Source organism: Myotis brandtii, unplaced genomic scaffold (assembly GCF_000412655.1).
Source record: "Myotis brandtii unplaced genomic scaffold, ASM41265v1 scaffold691, whole genome shotgun sequence".
Lineage (NCBI taxonomy): Eukaryota > Metazoa > Chordata > Mammalia > Chiroptera > Vespertilionidae > Myotis > Myotis brandtii.
In genome coordinates this window covers 228979-252182 of record NW_005370704.1, presented here as the reverse complement: position 1 = coordinate 252182, position 23204 = coordinate 228979, and the positions used below count along the sequence as shown (strand labels likewise).

The following is a 23204-nucleotide window of genomic DNA, read 5'->3' as shown; positions in this document are numbered from 1 at the left end:
GGGCCTCCACGCTGGGCGTCGGGGTCTTACTTCGGGAGCCCTGCTGCCTGTCTCTCGCGACCTTGAGCTCAGCGGGTCTCCCCGACCGGGAATTCCGACCCTGCCCCAGACGGGGAGGCCTGCGGTGCCCCGTCACTCCCGTTGGAGACAGAGGCTCCACAAAGTGGATGGACGCCTTGACTTTCGGGTCCGTGGCGTTGTTTCGGGCCCCAGGGGCGGGGGGCATAGGGGACTTCATGAGCAGCTGCTCCTGCTGCTGGGAGATCCTCAGGATGGCCTGCTGCAGCGTGCTGATGGTCTCGTTGAGCTTCTCGATGGAGAGGTCCCCCTCGCCCGTGTCCAGCCCGTCCCCGGCCACCTCCAGGAGGGCCGCAGACAGCGCCTTGCTCTTCTCCAGCTCAGGCAGCGCGGCCGGGTCCTGCCTGTGCTGCTGCAGGAGCGCCAGGCCCTCTCTGTCTGCGTCCTGACACTCGCCCGCGTCTCCCCGGCCCTGCTCCCGAGCCAGGAATTCCTCGGTTTTGGACACAGCACCGCTGAAGTCCTCCTCGTTGGGCTCCGGCTTCAGGGGCTGGGGACCGGCCTCGGCCTTGCCCTTCTTGACCACGTGCAGGAAGGCGGCCTTGCCCAGCTTCAGGCGCTGCCGGGCGGACAGCGCCTCCATCTTCTTCTTCTGGGCCTCGATGGCCCTCCGCTTCTCCTCCAGCTGCATGTGCAGCTGCACCAGCTCCGAGGCCAGGAGGCTGGCGTGGTCCCTGCCCTGCCGGCCGGGGCTCTGCTCCCTCTTCTGCTTCCACGTGGTCAGCGGGGCCGGGCAGCTCTCCGAGGCGTCTGGCGTGGTCTTCTGGGAGCTGCTCGTACTGGACTTGGTCTCACAGCTGTTGAGCCTCTGGAGCTTCCTCTCTGCGAAGCTGGTCATTCTTGCGCTCCCGCTGGCCACGGAGGCGCCGCTGAGCTGGGAGACGGTGCTCAGGCAGGGGCTGGAGCGGCCGCTGGCACCGTCCTTGTCCTCATGCTCCTTCACCTGCATGTCCTCCTGCAGCTTGGCCGACTCCTCCTCGCCCGCGTACCGCCCCATCAGCACGGGGAGGTCCTCCCCGAGGAAGTCGTGCTCGGCCTCCTCCAGGTCTGCGACGTCCGAGTCCGAGTCCTGCCTCAGGACGGTCCACGGTTCCGGGTCGCGGGCGAGCGGGCTTCTTGCCTGGCCACCGTGCAGCCTGCCCTCCGGGGCCTCGTCGGCTCTGGCCACGTGAAGAAAGAAGCCGTCGGGGGACTGTCCCTGAGATGAAGGATTGAAACTGGGGCTGGCCAGAGGCTCCCCCCGGGCTTCCGCGGCCAGCAGCCCCGCCTCAGCACACAGCTCCGCGGAGGAAATCGGGGTGAAAGTCCTATTCAAGTCCCGAGTGCCGTAGCTGCCAGGCGCCTTCCTCCGCCCCAGAGGCGGGCCCTCGCTGGGCCTCTTGGCTGCGCAGCCCCTCAGCCGCCCTTCCCCGCACTCGTCCTCCTTGCTGACCGCCTGCTTCTCCTTGGCGGGCCGCAGCACGGCCGGCATCAGCGGCTCCAGGAAGAAACTGTCGAGCTTGCTCTCTAAGGGGCCTGCCAGTCTCTGGGGAGACCTGGCACATGTCGTGGGGCCCAGGTCACTGCCGTGGGGAGCCCCGTTTGTCCTAACGATGGCCATGAGCTCCTCGTCCTCGTCCTCGATGTCGACATTGTTCAGGAGGCTTTTCCCGCTGGCCCTCAGGGCGGGGGTTTGTGGCTGGTTCTGCGGGGTCAGGGGGAGGATGTTGGAGGCCAGGCTGTCCTTGCTGATGGAGCGGGCCAAGCTGACACTGTCGCCAGAGCCGGGGTCCGCGTCGCAGCTCGCAGTGTGGTGCAGCGCGAAAGGCGCTGGCTGAGACGCAGGCCTGCAGCGGGAGGAGCCACTGTCAGCTGGAGGGACTCAGCAGTGAGCCAGCAGCTGGGCTGGGAGCCCGGGCTGTGCAGCTAGACCCCCTGCCCTGAGCAGAGGACAGAGCTGGCTTCAGGGAGCGACTCAAACATTTCGCTCCCAGGACCCCTTTACACCCTTAAAAACGACTGAGGACCCCAAAGAGCTTTTACTTGTTATGTTTATCCTTACTAATCAATGTTTATCATACTAGAAATTAAAGCTCAAACATTTCTGACTAAAAGTTGCAATAAAAAACCTATTACATGAAAAAGGACCACATTTCCTAAAACCCAGGAGTTACAGTGTGAAGAGCAGTGCGGCCTCACTTCTGCCCGGCGGGTCCTCACACCTGGCTCTGATTCACCACCCGCCAGGGTGCCCTCGCCGCTGCCCACGAATGCCCTCCAGGCTTCAGTGCTCCTGGGTCTGGGGGTCGAGGCCACAGTAGGAGACGGCTGTTAGTCTAAGGCAGTGGTCGGCAAACTGCGGCTCGCGAGCCACATGCGGCTCTTTGGCCCCTTGTGTGTGGCTCTTCCTAAGCCTTAGGAGTACCCTAATTAAGTTCATAACAATGTACCTACCTATATAGTTTCAGTTTAAAAAATTTGGCTCTCAAAAGAAATTTCAGTCGTTGTACTGTTGCTATTTGGCTCTGTTGACTAATGAGTTTGCCGACCACTGGTCTAAGGAACAGTTTACACCAGCCGTGGGCAAACTACGGCCCGCGGGCCGGATCCGGCCCGTTTGAAATGAATAAAACTAAAAAAAAAAAAAGACCATACCCTTTTATGTAATGATGTTTACTTTGAATTTATATTAGTTCACACAAACACTCCATCCATGCTTTTGTTCCGGCCCTCCGGTCCAGTTGAAGAACCCATTGTGGCCCTCGAGTCAAAAAGTTTGCCCACCCCTGGTTTACACGGTTCACCTGTGTTTTTTTTCTGGCCACGCTACCGCTGCTCCCCGTGGCTGCCCATCCATGCGGGTCAAGGAGCTGGACCGGTGTCGCTCATCTGCAGGCGGAAGAGGCAGGGAAGTGCTCAGCAGGAGGAAGCCCAGGTTATGTCCTTTGAAACTCGTCAGCACAGTAACCGTTTCCCACGCACCCACAGCTGCCCGAGAGCAGACCATCACACAGGCCACTTCCACCAGCGTCCACGGTGAGTAACGTGAACTCAGCAGTGACCCCTCTGCGTCAGGACACAACATGGCCCGCGCTCTAAGTCACCGTGGGTGCACTCGGTTCTCGCTCAGGCACGCACAGCGACTGCGCACCTCACACCGTTCACCGGGTTAATGGTGTTTCCACTCTGAGGACAACAGACTCCATGGCACACGGGTCCAACTGAGCTCTCTCCTGCACAGTCCTCACTAGCTCCCTGCCTGCTGCGCCCCAAGAACTGCTGTTCCAGCAACTGTGAGGAGAGGAGGAAAGGCCGCTCTTACCCGGCGGGTCCTCCCCCGGTGCCACCCTCTGCTGCCGCTGCCGCAGGGGCAGTAAGGGATGCGACGGGCTGAAGGCAGAGGCCCCTCTCCCCCTGTCAGGAGAGAAATCGGTGGGTTAGCAACCTTCACGGTCAAAAGCAAATACAAAAGAAACCACAGAGACCATCGCCAATTCACACCACACGTAAGAATTTCACTGATTCTTTGAGAAAAATTAATTATTAAAAAAGAAACCAAAAGAGTACCAAGAACTTCAAATTTGGAATAAGTAACCCAAAACTGCAGCTGGGGACAGACTGGCTTCTGGTCACCGTCTGTGATAAAGACATGAGTTTCCAATTCTAACAGCAAAATTCAAGAGTGCATCCCGCCTCCCTCCTGCCTCTGGGAGGAAGCGTAACAAGAAAAGGGACAGAGCACCGTGACTCAACTCCGAAAGCGACAGACAACTCACAGAGGGTCAGGCTCCTCGGGGTGCAGGTGCTGCCTGGGGCAGCCCTCGGCCGGTGGCTGATTTTTTTCCAGGAAGCTGCGCTTGGTGGCGTTGGAGATAGGGACGGGCGGCCGGCTGCTTTTTTGGTGTGACACTGTTTTTGCTGCAGAAATAGAAATTTTACAGAAACGTCCATATGATTCACAGTTTCTTAAGTCAGCAAGAGGCATCTAAAAAACCCTGCCGCTTCTATAAACACCAAAAATAACATCGCTTTTACTCGAAACCAAGCTTCTCCAAAAAAACTGGTTGTGAGTTCAGTGCTGAGGCCTGAGCTGGGACAGGGTCCTTCCTCGGGTCTGGCGCGGCCTCAGCGGGCTTGCTGGGACCACTGAGGAGGTGAGCGCCTTCCGTGAGCAACGGGCACGTGGAGTCCACGTTCATGGAGGGCCCAGTCGGGCCGAGTCTATGGGCTCCTTCGGTCACGCTGCAGTGAGCTTCCTGTACAGCCAGGGGCCGGTTACCTGCTGTCGGTGTGCAAGTATCTGCTGTGAGGGCAGGCGATTTCTTTTTCTTATTTTTTATCATCTTTCCGTGAAAAAAAGGCCTTATTTATTGTGGCTGCTTTACCCATGTTCCCCGGGGCCAATCTCCTGATAGTCTTAGGGAAACCACAGGAAGGAACGCACTCGCCCGCAGCACCTCCTGGAAGCCGAGTCTCCAGGCCGCAGGCCCTTACTCGGGGGAACATGGGTGCGTCCCGCCTTGTTGGCGGCAAGCGTGAGACCCTGCAGGAGGGAACAGCCAGCACACTCAGCCCAGCGGCCCGCCTCCCAGACGCTCAGCAGGCCCCGGGGCCCCTCAGACAGGCTGGGCTCTCCCCCCAGATGCAGCCGTTCACACCGGCACCGTCGCTGCACAGGAGCGCAGGGAGCGATCGGGAGCCTCTGAGGAGGAAGCTCATGGGAAGCAGCCGCCAGCCGCCGGGTGAAGCCGCCGGGTCCCACTCACCGTCCTTCAGCTCCTGGACATCCCTGGGCTGAACAAAGTCGGGCCTGACGTTCTCAAACCACCAGAAGAGCTCGGCAATGAAGACCATCACGTTCGGCTGCAAGAAAACACAGAACCCAGGGCGCGATGAGCAGCTGTGCACGCGGGGCTCTAGCTGTGTGTGCTCCGTAGTCATGGTTACCTTCAGCACCAGGGGAGCGTACAGCATGTCTTCCAAGGTGAGGTAAAAGCATCTGTTCAGGTATTCGTTCGAGAATTCCCTCAGAAGCCGGATGTTATACAGACTGTCAGCCATCGACGTGACCTCCTTCAAGCACACGTCTAACAGAGGAACAGAAAGCATGTTGCTAGAAACAGAAAGGACGTCTGCTTCACAGTGTCGGGAGGCAGCGTGGTGTTTAGGTCACAGTGACTGACCACAGACAGGAACCACTCGGCAGGAAGACCTGAGGAACCTCAGGATCGGAACCAAACTGTCCATCTCTAAAAAGAGCCACAGAAATCACTGGAAATCTTAAGCCTGGGCTTCCAGGATGGACAGGAACCACCCCTTTCGGTTTATGAAAGGACACACAGAAAGCTGGTGGGTGTTTAACCATCGGGCACCCCTGCGTGATTACCTATGTGTGGGGGAGGGGCGCAAACTGAGAAATGCCAGGCGTGCCCACGGAACGGCACGGGGGAGCTGGTCACAGCACTGGGACAGGCTGCCAGCACCCTCCCTCGGACCCCCGGGGTGGGAGTGCTCTTTGGGGGGCCCTCAGGCAGGAACCACCAGGACAGCTAAAACAGCTCAAGACTAAGTCAGAAGCCGCTGCAGCGACAATTTACGTGAACTCTGCCTGTAAATGGGGGGGTGGGGGGTGGGCAGGTGGCAGAGGGACCCGAGGAAGTAAATGCAGGAACCGGAAGGTGCGCAGGTGAGACGAGAGCACCCAGACTCCGGGGCTCCTGTTCCTGGCGACACCCTGCACTGGGCGCTCCCAGAGGAGCCAGTTACAAGCTGAGTAACAGTGCACATGTCTAGTGCTGAGAGATGTTCCTTTTAAAAAATTCTGATCATGAAATATTACAAATGTTTTAGATCAGCCCCCCAGGTGCCCTGTACCGGGTGGAACAAATATCCCCGTCAAACCGCATCTGATTCAGATCCTGCTCTGTCAGCAGTAAAACCGTCGACGCTGTCAAAGCCCAGCTCCCCAGGCAGCCTCCCTCGCCCACCCCCAAGTTGCGTGGCCTCTCCCATCTGCTGTGTCCATAACAGTGTGTCCGTAGCACAGGCTGCTGACCGCTCTTACACTGACACTCCTGGCGGCATGTGCCTGCCACTGTGCAGCCTGTCTGTTCCCTCAACTCAGTATTGTGTTCCCCCAGATCCGGTCGATGGGATGGACTCAGGCTTTCGCTTGAACAGCTAGCGTATTGCACAGTTCTCAGTCACAGAAAATGCCATGAAAACCAATCGGTGTGCTCTCTGCACCTGCATGCCGAGGTCGCCCAGCCAACCGCCCCACCTCCACCCGGGGTGTGTGAGATGCGTGTTGCTGGGGTTGCGTGCTGGCTTCCTCCCCGTGAAAAGCCTGCTCTCCCTGCAGCTCTGATTGTCTGCCTTTTTCTTATTGATCTGTAGGAGTTCTTTATGTGTCACTAGTGTCCCAGTGCACAGATTCGTGCACATTGAAAGAAAATTAATTAGAAGAAATATTTTAATATCGCTATCCACCCTTTCTCTACAATAGAAGTGTCAACCAAATTCACGATCGACAATGAGAGCTTTATATATCACGCATGTGTGAATCAACTTAGCCTTTTATGTATATAGAATAAACTTGCTTAATTAGACCCGCTTTCTGATTTAGCTAAACTTTTTCCAGCCCAGTGAAGCACCCCAACTTCTCTTTCCGGTAATTGTCAGCAACGCAGCAGTAAACATCAACACGGAGCAGATTATTATTGTAGATCACACAGGGAGAACAAAGGGTAAACTATTTAACTGCAGCCGTGTCTATCTTCTGCGCAGTGAGAAAATCTGAAGTCACTTTCAAGGTCCACCATTTCTTTTCAGTCGGGTCAGGTTTCTAAGCTTTCTAAATGTCCGTTTTGAGTCTCCGATCTGCCTTCTCCGGGACGTCTGTGAGCATCAAATGAGATGAGGCACGGGAAAAGCTTCAAAGACATTTGGTTACAGTGTGAAATGATTGCACCTGGCTATAAAGCAAGTCGTGTTCTTGGGCTGAAGAAACTGCAAGGAGGCTAGTCGCTAGGGGAGGAAGCCGGGTGTTGCTATGTGACGTCATTACCCAGCACCCACAAAGACAGTTTAAGGCTGGGCTGGGCTGTAGGCCGCATTTTGCGCCATGAGGTCTTGGCAGCGTCAGCTGTGATTTGGTGGGGTGCCACTTGGGGGAAGAGAAGTGTTGGATTGTCGGTGCCATGTCCGTGGAGCCGTTTATTTTTAAATGGCCAGTGCGTGTCATGGCAGCTCCTGTGTTGAGCGTCTGCCATCTGGTGGTCAGTGCACGTCATAGCTACTGGCTGGACGGACAATTAGCCTTTTATATATATAGACTAGAGGCCCAGTGCATGAGTTCATGCACGGGTGGGGTCCCTCTGGGTGGCCTGCAGGGATCGGGCCAAAACCCGCAGTCCAACGCCGCCTGCAGCTCCTAGCTGCCGCTCCTGCTCATCCTGGCCCCACTGTGCCTGCCGTGGGCTCGGGCCCAATGAGTCCCGATCGGGAGAGCCCTGCGTCTGGCACCCTCCCAAGGGGATGGTCTGTGGGATCAGGCTGAAACCGGCTCTCTGACATCCCACAAGGAGTCCGGGATTGTGAGAGGGCACAGGCCAGGGTGAGGGACCCCACTGGTGCACAATGGGGCCGGGGAGGGGCCGAGGGAGGGCTCCAGGGTGTGTCTGGCCCATCTCACTCAGTCCTGATCGGCTGGACCCCAGCAGCAAGCTAACCTACCAGTCGGAGCATCTGGCCCCGGTGGTCAGTGCATGTCATAGCGACTGGTCGACTGTCTGCCCCCTGGTGGTCAGTGCACGTCATAGCGAGTGGTTGAGCAGCCTTAGCATATTACGCTTTGATTGGTTGTTCAGTTGTTCTGCCGTTTAGTCTATTTGCCTATTACCCCTTTATTGTACAGGAGGATTATTATATAGGACTAGAGGCCCACTGCATGAATTTGTGCATGGGTGGGTCCAGCCAGCCTACCCCGATCAGGGCTGGGCCGGCTGGGGGGAGGGGATGCAGGAGGTTGGCCACCTGGCCCCGCCCCAGATCGGGGTGGAGGGGCTGATTGGGGGCTGGGCAGCCCGGGGAAGGGGCTGCGGCAGGTTGGCCAGCTGGCCCCTCCTCCTATCGGGCTGGTTGGCCGGCCACAGTGCGTGTCATAGCAACTGGTCATTCTGGTTGTTCCAGTCGCTTGCCTTTTATATATATAGACCGTTACAAAAGGGCTGTGCGATGATCCTTTGACAACTACAGTGGGGCCTTGACTTATGAGTTTAATTCGTTCCGTGACGGAGCTCGTAACTCAAATTACTCGTATGTCAAATCAAAAGTGAACGAGTGAGACACGTGATGCTGGGCTGATGTTGTGGCGTTCACTGCGCCAACTAGCGGTGGGGTATCTGAAGCTGGCTTGTAACCCGAATTTTAGCTCGCAACTCAAAGCAAAAAATCAGCCGAGAGACGGCTCGTATCTCAAAAAACTTGTTAGTCGGGACACTCGTAAGTCAAGGCCCCACTGTACTTTCTCATGGATACGGTTTATCACAAGTTTGTTTATATGTCCGGGTCACTGAATTTTAATATGGTTAATTTAAATACAAGAATCTTTTCTATTATTTGTGCTTTTTAGTAATTTAAGTAAGTAATCCATCCCAACAACAATGTCATAAAACTGTTGTCCTATATTTTCTTTCAAAGTTCTCAAGTTTGGCTTTTCAGGGTCAGGTCTTTCCTACACAGTGCGGGGCTCCGTCTCCTGGGGAGGCCTCACTGCACTCCCCACACAGGCACCTTTGGGCCCACGTTCTGCACAGGCCAGTCCCCTCACCTGTGAGATGTGGGCCTTCCCACAGTCACATGACTACTCCTGAGCCCAAATCACACAGGCTTAGCTGAGTAAAGCTAAACAAAGCTTGGCCCACCCTCCTCTTCGTCAAAACCCACCCGCCTGAGTCTGGGGCAGCCTGAGCAGCAGAGCAGTGGAGGCGAGGGCCGTGACCACCGCGTCCGGAGGTGCTGGCCGCACGCGGGAGAGACCGCCATGGAGGACACCTGAGAAAGCGGGTGCTGACGTCCTCAAAGCCTCTCCCCCAAATGAGCACTAATTACAGAGCAAGAACAAAGACCTCAGAGTGGAGACCCATCCCAGCGCCTGCACCACGTGACCAGAGCGGGTGCCATCCACACTGCGCACTTCATCCCCAACCGTCTCCACGCAGCCCCTTGGTCCCAGGGGGCACCAAGGACGTGGGTGTGACAGGGGCGTTCTGCACTCACCGTCCAGCTTCATGTGCTCGGGGCAGTAGTAGTGGACCACGGCCAGCAGCGCGGCCCCGTCGCTGCCGTCTCGCATCAGGTCCTCCAGCAGCGGGAAGTAGGGCGGCTGCCTCGCCGACAGGTGCTCTCGGCGGTAGCGCACCTGCGGTCGACAAAAGGCAGACTCTACACATGAGGTGCCCCACTCCCACCCACGTCCCAGGCAGGCTGAGGCGAGAGCGCCGTGGGCTGGACAATGCTTGGAACAAGGCAGTTGTGGGGGGAAAGCTCAAAATGTCGGGATTACACACTTTGCCCAGAACCCACATGTCAAGATCTGGGAACTGCGCTCATGGCAACCCTGGCCAACAGTCATCAGCCGCTAAGGCAGCGGCGTCTCGCTCTGAGGTGCCGGCAGAGGGGCGGGGCACGTCTACAGAGCCGCTGCTGCACGCGGAGGAGAAACAAGTTAAGTGTGAACGTCCTGTCACTCGAAGCCCCGAGGCAGCCACTGTGCTCAGTGCTGGCAGCGTTCACCGTGTCGGCCCAGCCGTTAAAAACATGCAAATGGCTTCAGTGTGTGGTGGAGAAATTCCCGAGAGCAGGGCAGACAATTTCGTGCAGGAGGTCAGTGGCGCCGGGAGCAGGAGACCGAGAACTTGGGGGCAGGGCCCACGCAGAACCAGTGCTTCTCAGGGTCTCTGCACCCCCTTCAGGGGAGGCGTGTGCCAGGTTGGGCTGCCCCAAGCCCCATCCCCAGGGCAGGTGAGGAGTGAGGCCAGGCCACCTGGGAGGAGACGCAGTGCTGTCCCCCACGTCCTGCTGCCCGTTTTCTGCACGAACATTCACAAACCACTTCACCTGGGGGAGGAGACTGTGGGGGCCAGGGCGGCGCAGGAGGAAGCCGGCAGCTGCCCTGGCGCCAGGGCTGTTACGGAGAGAGGCCAGCCCAGAGGAAAGGGCCTCACCACGTGCCTCCAGGCCGCACAGGGCAGAGCCACGGGTGCCGACGCTGCGTCACAGGCACTGGCAACATCCTGCTGAGATGAGGAGCGGGCTCCCTCGCGTCGCTAGGGCTGCTCCGCTGCAGACCTAACTTGTTTCTCGCCCGTGGCAGAGGTTGGCAGCGGTCCCGGCCCCAGCATGCAGACGCGGCATGCGCCAGGCCAGCTCCCACACGGACACACAGCACACACGGTGACAACCACAGCATGCAGTGAAGCACATGATTTCTCGGCTGAAGATGGATGGAGTGAACTGAGAACCAGGGAAAGCCCTGTGTAACTGACCACCTGCCGGTCAGTTTGTTAACCTCTAGGCCGTGGGTGACAAGGTGAAACCTCAGAACCTGCCGCCCTGCCAGACCTTTCCCCACAATCCTCGCCACCCACTGGCTGGGCACTGTGGTCCGGCAGCAAGGGGTCAACCACCACAAGGAACTAAGGGCCGGCTGCGGGCCGCCCTGGTCAGTGCCTACACAGCTCTGCTCTGCACCTGCCTTCCTGTGGGACAGCCGAGTTCCCACTAGTCCTTCCTAAACCTCGTAACTTGTAACATTTCCCTCGGCTTTCAGCGTTCAAAAAATTAAAAGATATGAAAATATCCATAAAATGCTTTCTTCCTTGTTATTAACATATCTCAGAGCAAAATCATCAGCCACAAAGTAGGCCAGACCACTGCTCACGTGGACCCCATCCGCCAGCCTGTCCCAGGGCACCGCCTGGTGGCAGAGTTTGGAGGCCAAGTTGCCCAGACATGAAACCAAGGCCTGCCAAGTGATCTGGGTGCCACCCTCTGTGCCTGCAGGGCGGCACCACGGAGCTGGCCAAGCCGCACCTCGCTTTCCTCTTGGGGACCCACTTCTCACTGGGGACCCAGAGCCCCTGCCAGGAAGGAGGGTGGCCTCCCCCACCGCGCAGGCGGCAGCGGTGTCGCCTTTACCACAGACGGCCGTGCCGCAGGCACTGAGACAGGCAGGTCACCATCAGCGCCGGTCACATCAGAAAGGACAAAACAAAGAGCCGCCTGGGCCCTGACCGGTGTGGCTGTGATTGGCAATCGGCCTGCGGACTGAAGGGTCCCAGGTTTGATTCCTGGTCAAGGGCATGTACCCAGGTTGCAGGTTGGATCCCCAGCCCCGTCAGGATGCCTGCAGGAGGCAACCAATTGATGTGTCTCTCACATCAGTATTTCTCCCTCTTTTTCCTCCTACCTCCCTCGCGTCCACTCAAAAAAAACAAACCCCAAAAGAACAAAAACACAATGGAAAAATATGCTCAGGTGAGGATTAGCAACAACAAGAGTCGCCTGGAGTGCATTCGTACAATGGAAAAATATGCTCAGGTGAGGATTAGCAACAAGAGTCACCTGGAGTGCATTCGCCCTTCTCAGAAGAGAAGACCCTGCTTTACATTCACGTTCATCACGTAGAGTAACTAGCGCCCACGAGCCGAAACGCAAACCCTATCCGACTGCACGCTGCCTGTGAAATGCGACCCAGAACTCCCAGTGCCCACCGTGGGAACCAAGCCTGTCTGTCAGCCAGACGCAGGCCACACCCACACGGCACAAAGTGCAACTACACCAGGACATCCAGACACAGACAGGTGGGCGAGCGGCTGGGAATGGAAGCAGGTGGTAGCACAGGATGGCGGCTGATGGCAGCGGGCACGGAGTCCACTTACGGGCACCAGCTTCCAGTACCACTTGGAGGGAGACTGCTCGGGAAGCAGGGAGAAGGCAGGAGAGGAGGGTAAGTGGGCCGGCCCACGTGCGGACGGACAGACGGCGTACACACGTGGGTGCAGTGTGGACACGAGGGACCAGTGCCCGTGACCCACAGTGGAAGGTACGGGCACCTCTACACTAGTCTCTGTGGGAGCAACGAGCACTCCGGGAACTTGGTGCGGCTGGGCACCAGGACAGACGCCCGTGCACCGAGGGAGGAACAAACACGGTCACGCATGCGGTGCCCAGGCATCCCCACAGCCAGGGATGCGGGCAGACCGCAGCCATGGCTGGACCACATCGTGCATGCGTCCAGGGAACGTGGTTCCAGTCATGTACGTGTTTGACCAGAAAAACAATGTCAGGGAAGAAAGGACAGAAGTGACAGGGATGCACCGACACCACCTGCACCATTTCCTCAGGTGCCACAGGGCCCTGCCACCACCCCGCGCGGGCTTTAGGGCGCCACGCCAGCCCCCCAGGACCTCGTGGGCAGTGTTGAGGTCTGGGAGGTGCCCCTGGCCGACGGCAACATGCGCCTCACTTGCTGACTGGTAGAAGCCGACTCCCGGACCCTGCATCTCCTACAACCCTTCACCCTCCGGGTGACACACTGGATGCCCTGCCAGGGAGGGGGTGCAGGCTGCGTGCCCACTGCCCCTGAGGTGCCGCAGAGCCAGCCTGCTGGCAGGAGAGTCATCTGTCTGTGAGGAAGGCGTGACCAGCGGTGCACGTGGCGACCCCCTACAACGAGGAAGTGCCACTGCCTTTACCTTCTGATGAGCAGGGCTCTCCAGGAACTGCTGTTTGAGCTTCCCTTCTTTCTCTGTTATCTCTCTCATTTTAAGATTTACCTAGAGGAGAAGAAAATGCATTTAAAAGATGGCTGCTGCCCTAACTGGTTTGGCTCAGTGGACAGAGCGTTGGCCTGCAGACTGAAGGGTCCCGGGTTCGATTCTGGACATGGGCACATGCCTGGGTTGTGGCAGACCTGGCCTTGGGTGGTGGGCACACAGGCCCTGTAACATGGAAACCCACACCTGAAACCTACATGTTCGTGCTGACCAATGTCACCCCAATAAAATAATAAAATTTTTAAAAAGAAGGTAGGAAAATGGTTTTTAAAAGGAAAATAAAACAGCCCAGCTGGTGTGGCTCAGTGGTTGAGCATCGACCCATGAACCAGGAGGTCACGGTCTATTCCCGCTCAGGGCCCATGCCCAGGCTGCAGGCTCAATCCCCAGTGGGGGGCGTGCAGGAGGGAGCCGACAGATGTCTCTCTCTCAATGTTTCTCTCTCTCTCTCTATCCTTCTTTCCTTTCTCCCTAAAAAATTAACAAAAACATACTTGAAAAAGACGAAAGAAAAATCAATGCAGATCAAATGAACAAAAAGGAGTGCCCGGGGAGACGGGATGCAGCAGCAGGAAAGGCTGCCACCTCACCAAGAGTGTGGGCCACCTCCTCCTGCACAGAGTCCACCCCGAGGAGCCTGGACGGCAGCGGGTGCGAGAACCGCCCCGTGAGCGAGAGCACACACCTGAGGCGACACCTGAGCGTCTGCGCGGGACGTCAGATGTGACAGAGGGTCTATGTGACCACAGCAGGATGGTGGGGGCCCGAGGGGAGGGTCGAGGTAACAGCAAGCAGAAGGCACTGTCCACCAGACAGCCTGGGGCCAGAAGCGAGGCCGTCTCTTTAAGGCCGACAACTCCACGGGAGGTGGCAGTGCTGCTGCTGATCTGTGAGGCCACGGACCTGCCAGCGAGGGACCGGGAAGCAGAGCCCACAGCTGGGGAGGTCACTTATCAAATGTGGCACATGAATGACACCCTCGATGGATGAGAAACCTGATCAAATTGGAAATAAAGAACCTCCCCAAAGAAATATGGCCAAAGGTAAGCAGCAAGCAGTTTACCCAGAAAGAAAGGTAACGAGCCAAATACACACTATTTTTATTCATCCGACCCCTGACCCTCTCCGCTTTGGCAACCACCAGCTTGTTCTCTGTGTCTTTGGGTCTGTTTCTGTTTTGTTTATTCACTTTTCTCCCCCCCGCCCCCCGATTCCACATATCAGTGAGATCACAGGGTACTTGTCTTTGACTTATTTCACTGAGAATAATACCCTACAGGTCCATCCTTGCTGTTGTAAACAGTAAAGAGGGAGAGGGAGAGAAACATCAATGGGAGAGCCGTGGATCGGCTGCCTCCTGCATGCCCCCACCAAGAATCGAGACCACCACCCGGGCATGTACCGACCGGGAATCCAACCAGCAACACGTGGTGCCAGGATGTCTGGCTCACAACTCCACAAGGAGCTGCTCCATCTTCTGTGTCTTTAGCAGCAAAGTGTCACCAACTGAACACCTTTTTGCAAATAAGACTTAACAAACCAAAAGGCTTTTGGTGAGGGATCCCTATAATCACATGCTACTAAAAATAACCATTCTTTTTTAAAAAATATATCTTTATTGATTTCAGAGCAGAAGGGAGAGGGAGAGATAGAAACACCAATGAGGAGAGAGAATCATCAATCAGCTGCCTCCTGCACGCGCCCCCTGGGGATTGAGCCCACAACCCAGGCATGTGCCCTTGACTGGAATCGGACCCGGGACCCTTCAGTCCACAGGACAACGCTCTATCCACTGAGCCAAATTGGCCAGGGCAAAAATAACCATTCTTTATACACATTGCATAAAAGATTACATTGCAAGCTTCTAAATATAAAAGAAAAAACACCATCTAAAACGGAGCGCCTCCTTAAGCGCACAGGGGAGACAACAGGAGGAGGCAGCAATGTGGACCCACCAGGCCTGGATTTCCCACCCTCAGCCGCCCCCCCGCCCGGGCTGTGCCCACTCCTCAGGGACACCTGTCGTCTGCTCCGACGCCGGCAGCCGGTTCTGGGTGCAGCACACGCAGTCTGGTGGCCCCTAGTGGGCGGAGACCTCAGCGTCCCCCACGAGAACCGGCCGCCAGGTGCACTCACCTTGTTGACCCAGAACACCATGGCGTCCTCGAGGTCGTAGGGAAGCTCTTTCGAGGCACTGAATGTGGAGAAGCGCTTGACGCTGGCCACCACCTTCTCGATGCTGATCATCTCCACGGTGTAGGCCATCATGAGGGCATCCACCATCGCCATGTGGGCGCTCTGCAAGCAGGGCGGTCAGAGCTGCCACCCGCCTGTCCCACCAGGCCCCACAGACCCCACTCAGACTCCTTCCTCTCTTCTCCCCGTGCGGAGGCAGCGAGGCCTCATCTGCTCGCTACCCCTCCTCAGGGTCGGCCCGCTGGGTGCCCTGCAGTGTGGGGGCTTCGTCCTCCTGCCTCATCTCCCTGACAATCCTGGGGGGCTGGGGGTCCTTACTTCAGGGCTGTGGTAAGGGACAGAGGGCAGAGAGCCCTGTCCGAGGCTGCACGACCACCGACAGCCCTGGGCACCGTCAGCAGCTCTGGCACTGAAACCACGCACCGCCTTTGTGCCGATCCTTCCCAAACCTGAGGGACACCCTGACCACACACATCAGCCACCAAGACCAAGAGTGAAGCCACAAAACCTAAAGCGCAGCCAACGCTCCACACAGCAGCGAGGAGGCACCACACGGCCCAGCCCAGGACGGTTGGGCTTTCAGAGGAAGGGAGGGCTGCTTTCAGACGGGAGGGCTGCTTAGAGGACAATCACAACGCACACATGAAACACTCAGACAGCACGAGGGCAACAAGGACACCTCCCCACGCCTGCCTCCGAGGGATGCGTCCACGGGGCGGCGTTTAGCGCTCACCCGGAGTCAGCCAAGAGGAGCTGCTCTCCCCCGGGGCCAGAACCACACTCAGCCACGCGTGACACAGGCGCCTGCCGCGAACTCAGACCCAGGCCAGCTGCCACACACGCGTGTGCACCGTGTGCACCTGAGGTTTCGTCGTGCCTCGTTGTGCAGCTCAGCTGCAGAGGGACAGCTGGCGACAGGACAGGTTGGGCACCACACGAGTGCCTGTGGCACTGGAAGCCGTGACGTCACTCGCCCCAAACATGCACAGGACACCCTGGGGGGCTGAGGGTGGGGAGTGCGGGCGGTGCGCAGGCACTCACCATCTTGATGGGGGCGTGGCTGAGGTCGGGGTCCGTCACGGGGGTGTCGTCGCTCTCCATCACGTAGATCCCCTTCCGGGACAGGGCCTGGATGACGGACTGGTGCCCCTGCAGGGCGGCCGCCTGGTCCCCCTTCAGGATGAGGCTGCAGACGCGGCAGTACAGCTCGCCCGCCAGCAGGAGCTTGATGACAGGCGGCTTGATGTGCTCCTGCTCGTACTGGTCGATGTAAAAGGGGTCCCTGAGGTCCTCGGGGATGTTATCTGAGCCAAGGGAAAGATGAGCAGAGCGTGACTCGCACCTTCAAAACGCCCCGGAGGACAGAGGGCCATTAACAACCACGGCACCAGCGGGTCCCAATCCCCCATCTTCTCTACTGCAAACTAGCTACTCAGACCCCATCGGGCGTGCGCAGCACACCCACTCAGTGACCTCACGGCCACGGCCTCAGGAGCAGCGAGAAGCAGGTGGGGGCCCCGAGGGGAGAGTGGGCGACAGGGAAACCAGACCAGCACTGCGCACGCTGGGTAGGACGGGCAGGGCGCACCCAGCGGCAGCCCTGGGAGGAGCCACATACATGCCCCTCTGATGGCAAAGGGGAGGCGGCAGTGAGGCCGCCGGCATGGTCTCCAGAGGGGGCACCAGGCCTGCTGCTATGGCGACGAAGCAGCACAGTGGCCCCACCTCCATCTCGGACCCAGTGGCCTTAAGCTCCACATGAGCCTGTTACTTCAGTGTCACAATTCTACTAAATCAAGACGTCTGTCTCTATGTTACAAACAAGGAAACTGAGGCACAGAGCAAGCAAGCAGTGTGTCCAAGGTCAGGAGAGGCAGAAACCGAGTGTGAACCCACAGCATTTATCCTGCCTCCCACTCCAGTACACCAGCCGCCTGGGGACAGCCGGGGACCCCACGCTCGGGCGCTGAAGGCTCACCCCCAGGAAGACTACAATCAACCCTAAAGGTGTACGCACCCCACCACAAATCCTCAGGACAGGAGGAAAAATGGACAGAGCTGAAGAGAGAAGCAGACAGGTCTCCAGGTCCAGTTAGAGCTCCAACACCCATCAGCAACAGACAGGCCACAACAACCAGCCACAGCCCGGCCTGGCACGCGCAGAACACTCCGCCCAACGCCAGGACACACAGCTCAACTGCCCAGGGAACCGTTGCCCAAACAGACCTCGCCTGGGCCGGGAGACAGGAACCAGTTATCTTACCATCATGGAGTCGGACTAAAAGGAAAGCGAAACACAGAACAGGGAAATCTCACCCTTGGCGATCATACTTCTAAATAACTCACAGGTCCACGAGGAAGCATCAAAGAAAATAAAGGAAAATAAACCAACGGGATGAAAAGACAACATATGGGAAAGGCAGCGAAGGCAGCACCAGGCGGGAGACGCAGCACCCCATGCTCAGGCTAGAACGAGCGAAGTCTCCACGCCGGCACCTCAGCTCCCACCTCGGGGACCTGGGAAAAGAAGCACGGGGGGGGGGGGGGGGGGTGTGGGCACCAGACGAGGCCTCGTGGGCTGGAAGACTGTCAGACGACTGGTCGGTGCCCGGCTGCGACACAGCCTCAGGGTTTCGCGAGAAGCGACTGCTGGGGAACCGCAGGCAGGGTGCCCAGGACTCCCTGCATGACTCTTAGAACCGCATGTTAACAGACAACTACCCCAAAAGCTTAATAGAGTTGTTTAAATTGGCCAATGGTCTGAAAAGACACTTCACAGAAAAAAGATTCAACTATCCAATAAGCATATAAAAAAGGCTCATCGTGATGAGTCCCCAGGGAAATGCACACCACAGCCAGCGAGCGTGCGGCCGTCCTCGTGGCTGAAGTAAAGGCTGACGCTGCCACGTGCTGCGAGGAGGCAGGGCAGCGGCCGCGCCCACACTGCTGGTGGAATAAAAAGTGACACAGCCACTCTGCAAACCACTGGGCTACACACTCCTTTCCAAGGCACACGAAAGCCCATGTCCACACAGAGAATGTATTCATAACAGACACGAGCAGCCCCAGGTATTCCACCTGACACAGCACCCCCCACTCCGACCTGCCAGGAGGCTCCTGTCCGGCTCGCTCCGCACCACGCCCCCCAGGAAACCTTCCGGGCACACGCTCACCAGCGTGGACACCACAAACAACCTGGCCGACTATCTCCAAAGGAATCACTAGGATTTCAGTCCACAAATCCTATCACAAGGCCCAGAACACTTGTGCACAGAACCCGGCCTGACACCCTCTCCTCCCCTGGGGGGGCACCCAAACCTTACCCATCTTTCAAGGCCTATCACCCACAAAGCTGCCACCCGTGCCCCTCCCACAGCGAGCACGGCCCCTGGAGCCCAGGCACTGCGAGCCCACTCATCGCCCTGTGTCAGGCGGCTGGTTCTCAGTCCTTGAATTATTTCATTATAGTCCATAGTTCATATGGATTTTAAGTCCTTGAATTATTTCATTATAGTCCATAGTTCATATGGATTTTAAGTCCTTGAATTATTTCATTATAGTCCATAGTTCATATGGATTTTAAGCAACTAAGGAGACGGCATCATTAACTCCCCCCCTTGTGTTTCCTGTAGAGCAAAACCCAAGTATGCTCATGACACCTCCGATTATTGGTGGAGTGAATGTCATACTGGCTCCATCCTGGCCACCTTCAGGTTTGATGAAAAATGACAGCAATCTGAGGTTTCCAACAGTTCAACTAGGAAATCAAAAGAACGCATGAGATCACGTGATATGACCCGAGAAAAGTCAACAGCAGGAGCAGCCTCTGAGCTCTTAGGGAGGTAAAGGTGATACCGAAAAGTATTAAAATAGGGCTTTTTGGAAGAACGTTTACGCAATTTAAAACCCTGAAGCACGACAGTCACTCCAATTTAAAGGGTTGGAACAGTCTGAACCGAAAGGTGACCTACTTTATGTTCTTGGGTCAGTATTTAACCTGTGGCCTCAGGACAGGAAAGCAAAGGTGGGCAAACGGGTCCATCTTTACAGACACACATGCACTCACGTCAGCCACTGGGTCAGAACCATAGAGCACTCTTTCGAGTCCTGGTCCAAGGTGTCTCCAGTCCCCTGCACATCTGGCCAGCAGGCGAGCACCGACTGTCCTGCGGACAAGGCCTGAGGGCAGCTGAAACCCCTGGCCCCAGACACCAGTGGTCCTAGGGGGCCAAGCAGAAGGAAGGCCATTGGAGGAGACCAGCCAGCCACCTCACCTCCACAGGACCTAATGCCACTGACACATACACTCAGGTTGCCCTGTGACCTCCCATCAGAAGCACCCAAATCCCTTGCTGAGAACAAGACTACACTAATAAAAGACAAACATGCAAAATGACCATACCTTCACTATGCCTTAAGCCACACCCACCAGCCAATCAGAGCAACTATATGCAAATGAACCCAACCAAGATGGTGGCCGGCAGCCACAGAGCTGCAGCAAGCAGGAGGCTGGGGTTGCCCCTGGTGATGGAGGAAGCCAAGCTTCCCTCCAGCCCGCCCTGGCCGGCTCTGAGGTCCTCTCAAGGCTATAACATTTCAATTATAGAAGGTAAATAAATCCGAGAATAAAAAAAGAAAAAAGAAAAAAAGGAGAGGCTGGGAACTTCCATTGCCGGGGGGGCTTGGCCAGCCTGAAAACAGCCCTCAGCCCCTCACCCAGACTGGCCAGGCACCCCAGTGGGGACCCCCCACCCTAAAGGGGGTATGGCCAGCCTGCAAACAGCCATCAGCCCCTCACCCAGGCTGGCCAGGCACCCCAGCTGGACCCCCACCCTGATCTGGGACACCCTTCAGGGCAAACCAGCCGGCCCCCACCCGTGCACCAGGCCTCTATCCTATATAATAAAAGGGTAATATGCAAATTGACCCTAACAGCAGAATGACTAGGAATGACTAGTCACTATGACACACACTGACCACCAGGGGCCAGACGCTCAATGCAGGAGCTGCCCCCTGGTGGTCAGTGCGCTCCCACAGGGGGAGTTCTGCTTAGCCACAAGCCAGGCTGACAGCTGCCAGTTTAGCGGTGGTGGCAGGAGCCTCTCCCGCCTCCTCAGCAGCGCTAAGGATGTCCGACTGCAGCTTAGGCCTGCTCCCCGCTGGCAAGTGGACATCCCCCGAGGGCTCCTGGGCTGCCAGAGGGAAGTCTGACTGCCAGCTTAGGCCCAATCCTCCGGGGAGTGGGCCTAAGCCAGCAGGTGGTCATCCCCCGAGGGGTCCCAGACTGCAAGAGGGCACAGGCCGGGCTGAGGGACCCCCCGCCCCCGAGTGCACAAATTTTTGTGCACCAGGCCTCTAGTTTAAAAATACAATCTAAACTCATACACCAATGATCTGAGTGAGTCGCTGGACTAAAAAGGGAGAGTAGGCTGCGAGGGAGGCTCCCAGCCCGCGGCCAAGGCCAGCAGCTGCGCTCACTTCCAGTTCTGGGCCTGCACAGGCTTTGAGCGTGCAACTCACTTAAACCAAATGTCACCACACAGCAAAGTGGCGACCTGCTGGACTGACAAGAGAGGGGTTTTGCACACAGACTCCTCGCTGTCCTGTGACCCACGGGAGAGCTGCAGCACTGGGTCACAGACACCCCATCGGGACAGAGGCCCAGCGTCCGCACAGACTGCCCACCCACAGCAGTGCCCAGTCAGTTAACAGCTCCAATGAGAGTGAGGACCACTGCCAACCCCTCACCAGCAGTCGGCTCGGACAGCCCAGGGCCTCTCCATCTGTTTGCTGCCGGTAAAAGGAGACGGTGGAATTTGGGGGCCCCTGAGGCCCTGCCCCGTCCAGGTGGCTCAGCCCCGTGAAGAGTCTCCAGTGGTTCCCAGGGCTCCTCAGGGCTCACCGCCATGTGCACATAGCAACGCGCTTGCGACAGCTGAGTGCCTTCCAGCGTTTTCCCTGGGTTACTTTTCAACACTGTCCTTGAGAGATAACAAACACTATTGCTCGAAACCCCAAACCAAGACCTAATATCTTTAAGCTTCCTAAGGTCATGGAGGAAAATAAAAAACAAAACAGGAGCACACAGAAGCCTGTCCAGCACTCCGTTCTGAAACAGACAGTACTCCAAGCCACCCCTTTAAACTTCCTTACCAACCTGTATGACTTTCACCCAAAAAGACATCACAAGACTCCAGCTAATAAGCAGGTTCTACTCTTTCTTACAGATACTTTCAAATGAATAAGTTTCAACATGTCCATTATACTATTTATAAGACAATGATTAAAACACTGTCAATGACACGGGAGTTACCCCCCAAAAGGAGGGGCGGATGCTAATATCAGCACAAGAGGGCCCACAGTTCCTGGCTGTGGTGCAGCGAGGAAGAAGGTGGGAGGGAACATCTAAGCAGGTGCACCTCAGGCCTGGCTGAGGGTGAGCTGGGCTGCGAATGGGGACAGCGGCCCCGGGGACTGTGAGGTCCGGAAAGGCAGGCGAGGAGAGGCCGGCTGGGAGCACCTGCCCTGGCGGCGTGGGCCTCCCATTCCTGCACAACCAGAAAGACTGTTCTGTCTCACTGAGCTGCTGCACGTTGAAGCCACTCTCGGCGAGAACCACGCTGACTCACTGGAAACCAAGCCCGAGAGGCCATGGAGGCGTCCAGGAAAGGAGACGAGGAGGGCCCTGGGTGAGAGGTGTGTGGGGGCCTCTCTCCTGGCTGCCAGAGTCCCCCCACCCCGTCTCCTGAAGGACTGGGCCCATTGGGGAGCAGCGAACCTCCCCCTGGGCGTGACCCCCACGCCAAAGACAGACGGAACCCGTTCAGCTGGCCGAGGTGAGTCGCCCCCGGTCATCTGAATGGGGATCGCCCACGTTTGTAAATTTAAAGAGAGATTTTCAATGAGAAAAATGTCCATCTGCTCGCCTCCAGAAGTAGGTACGGACGGAAAAGCAGACATGAATGGAGGCCAGACCTCCTGACACCAGTGTGATGGGCACCGGGATTCAGCCTCCATCCCACGGCTCCTTCAGCTCCCGCCTGGCCTTCTATAAATAACGCCTGTGTCGTGTCCACACTGCAGAGCCTATTTTAACATCAGCTTTGCATTACTTCTCAGTGAGTCAACAGGTACTCGGTTCGGGAAATAAAACCAGGCGAACCCGACAGGAACACGGGGAGAGGCCGGTTACTCCCCGGCAGCTGACAGGCCCGCGGTGCCCGCCCAGGGCAGACAGACACAGGCATTGGCTACAGCTGGAGGGAAGGTGGGGAGACCGCCCGGGGCCTCGAAAGGGTACCTGCGTCCACGCATCACCCCCCAAGCCCAATGCTCCGGGTGCCAAAGCTTCACCCACGAGGGGACCCGGCCAGCAGCCGGGCACAGCACGGAGCCCGAGCAGATGAGCAGGTCGGCGTGGCCTCGCGTGAAACCCGACACAACAGCACAGGGCAGTGCGAGAGTCAGGAGGCGAGTGGGCACGGGGCTGCGAAGACTGTACGAGGGTGGAGACCTCAGAAAACTCACCAGGAATGGCGCAGACCCCGTCACCCGCAGGACACGGGTTCGTGATGAATTATCAAGAAAGGCCAAGAGCGGCCCGCACCAGGCGTGCGTGGGTGTGAGGGGCGGCCGCGGGGCGCTGCAGAGGTCAAGGTCAGGGCGGGTACCCCGGCCACACCCGTCACACTCGGCAGGCCTTACTCTGACGCTTCAGACCTTTCCCCCTAAATTCAGACCTTTCCCCCTAAACCACACGTGTGGTAGCGCTTCCCCGCGGTATATGCAGACACTGAATGCAGTTCGCGGGGCAAAAACAAGACCCGAACCCCTGAACGCGGCGGGAGGGGCTCCCCTCGCCTCCATCCAACCCGGGGACACGCTGCTCAGCCAGTTCCCACAGCCGGTCAACCGCGCTCCGCGGGAGGGGGGCCAGCACCCACTCGGCCGCACTCAGGGGTGTCGTCCCCAGGACAAAGGCAATTTCAGGAAACGCTTCGAATTGGAAGGACGGGGTGGCGCGCTAGGAGCGCGATCCCCTGCAGACACAAGGCACCTGGAATGAATGGGGAAACCTGGGCCCGGCCGCCGCGGGAACCACCTGGTCCTGGA

At 57.6% G+C, this 23204-nt stretch overlaps 1 protein-coding gene across 1 annotated transcript in view; it reads right to left on the bottom strand.

Annotated features, from left to right (window-relative positions):
• Positions 1-23204, bottom strand: part of CAMSAP1 (calmodulin regulated spectrin-associated protein 1) — a 33256-nt gene that overhangs the window by 4952 nt on the left and 5100 nt on the right. The window contains exons 2-13 of the mRNA XM_014529663.1: positions 19159-19258; positions 16134-16434; positions 15033-15194; positions 12816-12896; positions 12000-12032; positions 9337-9478; positions 5005-5144; positions 4824-4920; positions 3834-3975; positions 3380-3471; positions 2862-2946; positions 3-1904 (exon numbers count right to left, since the gene is read on the bottom strand). Of these exons, the coding sequence (XP_014385149.1) occupies positions 3-1904; positions 2862-2946; positions 3380-3471; positions 3834-3975; positions 4824-4920; positions 5005-5144; positions 9337-9478; positions 12000-12032; positions 12816-12896; positions 15033-15194; positions 16134-16434; positions 19159-19258 (3277 nt within the window). The remainder of the gene's footprint in view (positions 1-2; positions 1905-2861; positions 2947-3379; positions 3472-3833; positions 3976-4823; positions 4921-5004; positions 5145-9336; positions 9479-11999; positions 12033-12815; positions 12897-15032; positions 15195-16133; positions 16435-19158; positions 19259-23204) is intronic.